General features: G+C 57.2%; 1 protein-coding gene across 1 annotated transcript in view; it reads left to right on the forward strand.

Moving 5' to 3' along the window:
- Positions 1-333: 333 nt before the first annotated feature.
- LOC131215054 (ecdysone-induced protein 75B, isoforms C/D) overlaps positions 334-6,615 on the forward strand; it is a 16,958-nt gene continuing 10,676 nt past the window's right edge. The window contains exons 1-2 of the mRNA XM_058209431.1: positions 334-1,236; positions 1,377-1,521. Of these exons, the coding sequence (XP_058065414.1) occupies positions 334-1,236; positions 1,377-1,521 (1,048 nt within the window). The remainder of the gene's footprint in view (positions 1,237-1,376; positions 1,522-6,615) is intronic.

Consider the following 6,615-nt stretch of genomic DNA (forward strand, 5'->3'; position numbering starts at 1 on the left):
AGGATATACCCGTGCTCCCGTCCGTCGAGTGGGCTGCGTGTGCGTGTGATGCGTGTGCCTGCGCTGCCCGTGTGTGTGGCCCGTGTTTGTGTCTCGTCGTGCCAGTGCTAGGAAGGGATGATGGCATCGGCGGCACAGTGTCTTTAAGGAGCCTTGGAGTTGTCGGTACTACGGCCCACCAGGCGCCTCCATCGATCTCCAGCGCGAGCGATCCTTTTCGCGCCTTTTCTGCTAGAGACTGCCTCTGGGAGGCTGTGCTTGTGCGCGTGTGTTTCTGTGTTTGCGTGTGTGCGTCTGTGAGCGATCGGTATCGCCTGGGCACTGGGAAGAAACATGGGATGCGGTACCGCCGTGGAGCAGCACCAGCAGCAATCGTCCTCGTCGGCAGGAGCAACAGGAGCAGTGGACAAACCGCGAGGGCCAACAATGGCACCGGCGGCGGCGGCAGCAACTCCGGTTGTGGTAGTGCGGCGAGCAGGAGCAGCAGCAGCAGGAGACGATAGTTCCCCCACCGCCCACCAAAGCCTCAAGCGGACCCACAGTGCGCTGGTGAAAATCCTCGAGTCCGCTCCCCTCACCAAAGGTGCTCCACCGGCTGCTGCGGCCGTGTCAACGCCGGCGGCGCTGGTGGCTCCCCCCACCCCGAAGCTAGACTTTTGCCCGTGGAAGAAGACGACCATCGCCAAAGAGTGGCTCAGCGCCCAGGCGGCAGCGGTAGCGGCGGCAAAGGATCCGTCCGTGACGCCGCCTCCCCAACAAACGGTCACGATCGTGATCGGCAATCCTGTCACCAAGCGGGAACCAACCGTACCGTGTGCCATCCGTGAGAAGAACGTCGTCGTCGAGGAGAGGACGAAACCCGCCACCGGCGATGATGCGATGGAGGAGGACGAAGCGATCGGAGAAGACGTCGCCGAGGATCCGATGGAGGAGGAGGAGGAGGAGGAGCAGGTGGAGCCGGCCCACCATCGGGGGGTGGCCTGCTCACAGCACTCGAGCAGTAGCAGCAGCAGTGGGCTAAGTTCCGGCGGTAGTCGGAGTAGCCGCGAGTCGTCCCTGTCATCGGCGGCCTCCCCGGAACCGAACAGTGCGGACGAGGAGGACGGCGAGGGGAGCAGTAGTAGTAGTGGTGGCTCGTCACCCTCGTCGGACGGGGGCTCCTGCACCTGCGCTTCGTCCGATCACCTCATCAACGATCTCTGCCAGCAGTTCGAGGAGCATCTCTGCGAAGATCACGTACGTCACGGCGGACGTCGTGATCGCACGGCCACCAACCCTTTGATTATCCTTCCTGTCCCTCCCCCCTTCTATCTTGAGCTCTATTCGATTGGAGATCCATCAACAACCACTAATTTCTTTCTCTATCTCCTTCCCAGGGTTTCTTCCGGCGGTCGATCCAGCAGAAGATCCAGTATCGGCCGTGCACCAAGAACCAGCAGTGCAGCATCCTGCGGATAAACCGCAACCGGTGCCAGTACTGTCGGCTGAAGAAGTGCATCGCCGTCGGCATGAGCCGCGATGGTAAGTCCACCATAGCCAATAGACTGTTAGAGCCATGGGTCGAGTTGGTCCCTGGAGCGGTCCCTGGAAAGTCTTCGAATTTATGGGGGGGGGGTTCTCAAGGCCACCGCCACTAATCTGTGCCGCCATCCACATTTCTGTTTGCGCTCTGGCCAAGGCGCGCCAAGGTGAGACGAATTAGATCCTGTGAATCCACATTCAATTCGGCTCAACATTTCCGACTCTCCGACTCAAAGCCACTGAGGAGCGCGCACGATCATCTCTCGTGTTGTGGCCCCGTTAATAAGGAGTGGCTCCACTTTTTTTTCGATGGTGGAGAAGGCCTCCATTTTTTTGGGAACACGGTCGAGAGCGCGCTCGGCGGGTTGCGTATGTGTGCGAGAGAGAGAGTTCATAATTCGGGCGAATGTTTGCTGTGAAGGTCACTGAAAGGATGGCACCAATTTTTAATCTAAAGGCGCCCCACGATGAAGTTGAAGGCCCTCTCCTTTTTGGTGGTGTTGGCCACAATAAATATTTTATTGCACAATAGATGGTGTGCAGTGTGCTTCCTTTGCCAACACAGACCAAACCAAGATGGCGGTTGTTGAACCAATTTGCTTTGCGACCGAAAAGAAGGGATTGCGAAACCTGTTCTCCGTGCTGAGAAAGGGCTGCTGCTGGTGGCGCACTTCGAAGGTTACCACCCCCCCGGGTCCTCGCCTCACCCCCCCCACGCCCGAGCCCTTCTTTTGGGTGGGTGGCCTGTGTAACCACTGGGTGGTGATGAAGAGCAGCGCGCGCACGACACAACGGCTCAGGGCCATCCTCTTAGCAGCCCATTGCTGCTTTGCGGCCAGAAAGAGAGAGAGAGAGCCAGTGAGCGAGTGAGCGAGAGGGCCACTGAACACTGTGCATGCGCGCGCAACAAACGGCAGTCTCCTCGTGCGTTGGCCAACCGCCGCCGCCATCGCCGAGCGCGCGAAGCAGCAGAAAGCGAAACCCCAGCGCGCTCGGCTCTCTCGCTCTCGCTTGCTCGGGAAGCGAGCCGTGCGCTCTCGCTCTCGCCCGCCGAAGGCCACCCCGAGCGTGAGCCACCCCGGCGAGTTCAACGACCGTCTAACTGGGCCATAATCATTTTGAACTCTATTTAGGTCAGAAAAATAAACTTGCCCCAGCAGCAGCGAGCGCAACAGCCCTCTCTCTCGCTCGCTCTCTCGCTCGCTCGTTCTTTCTCACTCATTCGGTGTGTTCATTTCTATTTGCTCACTTTTTGCGCTCCACACAGCCCGGCTGGTTGGGGGGTCGGCTACCCGTCGTCTCGCTCTCACCGACCGACAGCTCGGCTGGCGCTGTCTCGCTCGCACCATTTCAAGGTAACTTCGAGCAGTGGAGTCGGGCCGATGGTTGGGCGATGGGTTTTTGGTGGCCTTTTCCCTCCTCTAGGAAGGGGCCCTCTCGCTCTCTCGCTCTCTCGCACTCTCCGTGTTGGTGACGCACGAAGGAGCAGCGACGACGACGACGAACGACCTCCGTTCCAAATCGGAGTGCATTCACCTCTCGGTCGGGACGGGGGACGTGTGGGCCCCCCCATCACACCATTGTGTCAGCGGCGCCGCCGCCGCCGTTCGGTGCGTTCGCGTTACTGGGTCGAGGAGAGCGACTAGAGCGACACACGCGAACGGAGAGAGAGAGCGAGAAGGACGATGGCCGGGCTGGGCCGGGCCGGGTGTGTTGAAGTTTGAAGTTTCACTTTCTCGCCCAGCCCCAACTTCCCTCTCGAGGTGTTTTTCCTCCTCATTTTTTTTTGCTGTGAGGTCGTCTGACTTTGGCCGCCGATTTGTGGTGAAAATTGGACGGGCCGGTCGGTGGGGGTGTGGGTGGGGGTACCCCTTCCGTTTTTGGCCATCGGTTAATGTGTTTCTGTGGGGCGAATTAATGTCGGGCCGGGAGTTTGCGTAACCTATAGGCAACATGGGGCCGACGGTGACACCAATGCAGGGCTGGGGTTGCCGTGTTTCCGGTTCGCTGACAATTGGGCGAACTTGACAGTTTGTGGAGTGCAGAGGTCTGGAGATGGTCTGGTCTGTCTCCAGTTATTACAACCTGGCTGGAGCTTCGAAAATTCTAAAAAGAAACTTCAGGGACGAAGGCTTATTATCTATGTTATTCTATACGATTAGCTAATGAGAGTCATTAATTTTGTGATTAATTTTGTGATGACCTAGATTATGAAGAATAAATGAAAATTCGAAAATAATTCCTAATATTTGTTGACCGATCATTGGATGATCCAATTATTTAAATGCTCGAGGCAAAAGGGATGTTGGGATGTCATTTAAAACGGCCAAAGCAGTGGTGGCTGGCTGCACTTCTGGATGACCCACAACCTACGACACACGCCCCGGAGTGTCGATCTCTTTTAGCAGTTCTCTTGTATTCAAATGTGTGTGTGCGTTTGGGGATCGCGAGCACAATTAAGTCATTTTCACACTTCTCTCTGTGTGGTGTGCGGTTCCCCGCAGTTGCATGGCTCTGTGGTGCGCTTTTGGTGTTCCAGAAAGGCGCAACTCGCGAGTGTGTGCGGTACGTGTGCTACGTGACTTCATTTGCCTCAAAAACAAGCACTGCCCGGTCCGGGGCCCAGCCAACCGGACCGAACCTCCACCGTGCATAGAAAATGAAAACTTTCGTTTTCTATTTATATTGGGAGCGCTGCCCGCGCGGCTCGCGAACGATCGTGTGGCCAGGAGGCGATCACCAACCCACCCCGAGTTCCTCCCGGTGGGCTGGTGTGTTCCCTCTTCTAAGCACTGCGCGCACCCCCGGTGCTCCCCGCGCGTGCATGTGTGCGTGTTCCTATTACGATGCATATTTGCTAATCCCACCGCTGTCACTTTATGGAGCAGCGCGCGCACGTAGCAGGAAGAGCCGAAGAAGAGGAAGAACTTGGCCGGGCGCTCCGCGGGGGCACAGCATCTCTCTCTCGGGCAGGAAATGAACTTCCCTTTACCGGTCGCGGCCGTAGCGCGCCCCAGTGGAATCGCCCTGCGTTGCGCCGAGCAGTTCGCGAACGTGGAGTTCATTCGAGGTGGATGAACACTCCGAGCGGGAGAGAGAGAGAGAGAGACCGAGCGAGCGAGCGAGCGTGAACGGCCAACCGGCCGGGGGGTCGTTGACTTCTATGTCGGTCATGTACGGTCGTTCACTTGCGCTTTACAATTCATGCAAACGGACCTCCGCCGCTGCCGCCGCCGAGTGAGCGACAAAGAGCACGAGCCCGAGAGAGAGAGAGAGAGGGAAAGAGAGAGCGTGCAAAGTGACAGCAACAGGCCAGCAGACGGCGAACCTCTCTTGTTTCGGGTGGCGCGCTGGGCCAGCAGCAACAGCGGGCCGACGATTTGCAACGACGGCGGATGATCTAGGGCTCCTGCGTCAGAAGAGGGCGTACGGTGGCGTGTGGTGGTCACGGAGACACAATGGTTGAGCAACCAGCCACATTTAAAACGGAATAAGTAGCAGCAGTAGCTAGTGACGGAGAGAGCGAGAGAGAGCGAGAGAGCCGTTGAAGAGGAAGTCGACCACCGAGAGTTGCTGTGTGCGCTGAGTCAGCTGCTTCTCTCCGGACGGGGGGGGGACAGCCACAACCGCGACCTCATCTTCTTCGTCACCTCTCGTTCAGGGGTGACCCAATTCGAGGCGCGCACGCACCACGACCCCATTGCCCCTCTCGCGGTTCGACTTCTTTTTTGATGATTTGTTACAAAACTGTGTTTGCCCCCTTCTGTGTGTGGCCATATTTTGATCACTCAAACGACACACATGCACCAATACAATGATTAATCGATCGTCTCGATCGGATCGAGTCGACCCATTTATTCGGCCTGGCCTCGGATTGTAGGGGACCCACCCAAGAAAGCTGATAAGTCCAGCCCGTGTGTGAATTTTGCAAAACTCGAAATTATGTAAAGACCCCAACCAGCCAGTCCGCTGTTTCACGGACGGGGGGATGGTGTAAAATCGGTCTCGGCGGGGAGCGTGATTTCACTTTCCACCTCCAGCGCGCGCGCTCCACATGCGAAACGATCGCCGAGCCGCGCGATCCTCTCACGCGAAAGAGAGACGGAGAGAGACCCGGGAGCGAACGAGCGAGACGGAAGGTGAGAAAAACTTTCACTTAACGGAAGTGAAGGTGTTCGAGTTTTTGAGGCTCTGGTCGATTTCCTGCTTTTTCCTGCTGCCTTTCGTAGCGCAGCGATCGTCCGGTGAGTGGTTAACATACACATAGGACCCTGGGTGGGGTGTGTACTTTTCTCAACGATCGAAAGAGTAGCCAGTGAAAGTGAAGACCCCCTCAGGGGGCCTGAGGAAGGTGGGCCTATCAGGTATCACAGGGCGCGTCCGTCCGCTTCCTTCCCACTCGGGAGGACGCGCGGTGCTGGCCCCCCTGACTTGAAAATGAAAGTCTAAACCCCATCACGGGGACGGATGGAGACTTTTGCGACACATTTTTCCTGTGTGCGCGCGAAAGTGGGCCACCCTTTACGGCCATGTGCGTGCAGGTCAATGCACCCGCTCTCGTGTGTTGCCCTGCCCTCGATGCACACGACGAGGATGCAAATCAATTTTGTTTGTGGGATGATTCGAAGGGGGTAAGCAGCACATAAAGAAAGTAGTTGGTTGGGTCACCACATCAACGTCAACCCGTTCCTTATTCGCACGCACGCACACGTGGCCAATATGTTAATTGGGGAGGGGGGGGGTCTTATGTGTGCCACCTCCTTAACACACGTTTATGGCGTTCCCCGGTAACGAGGAGTTCCGGGTTCATTAGACGCGGCGCCGTTGCTCACGTAACGTTGCTAACAACTGCCGATCATATCGCGAGCATAATTCGGGCTGTGAACAGGACGATGAGGGGTGGGTCCCTTTAGGACCATAATTCTGGGTCGCCGCACTGCCCAGCGACAAGGGTTCGTACTATGACCCCAAAGTTGCTCTCTCCAGTTTTTGCGTCTCTCATTTTCCCATCCCGCTAGGCCCCCCTTTAACGCACTCTCGTGCTGGGCTCACCGTTGAGGTCATTGAACTGTGCCCGGTAACTGTGTTCTGATG

The sequence above is a fragment of the Anopheles bellator genome, chromosome 1, assembly GCF_943735745.2.
Source record: "Anopheles bellator chromosome 1, idAnoBellAS_SP24_06.2, whole genome shotgun sequence".
Taxonomy (NCBI): Eukaryota; Metazoa; Arthropoda; class Insecta; order Diptera; family Culicidae; genus Anopheles; species Anopheles bellator.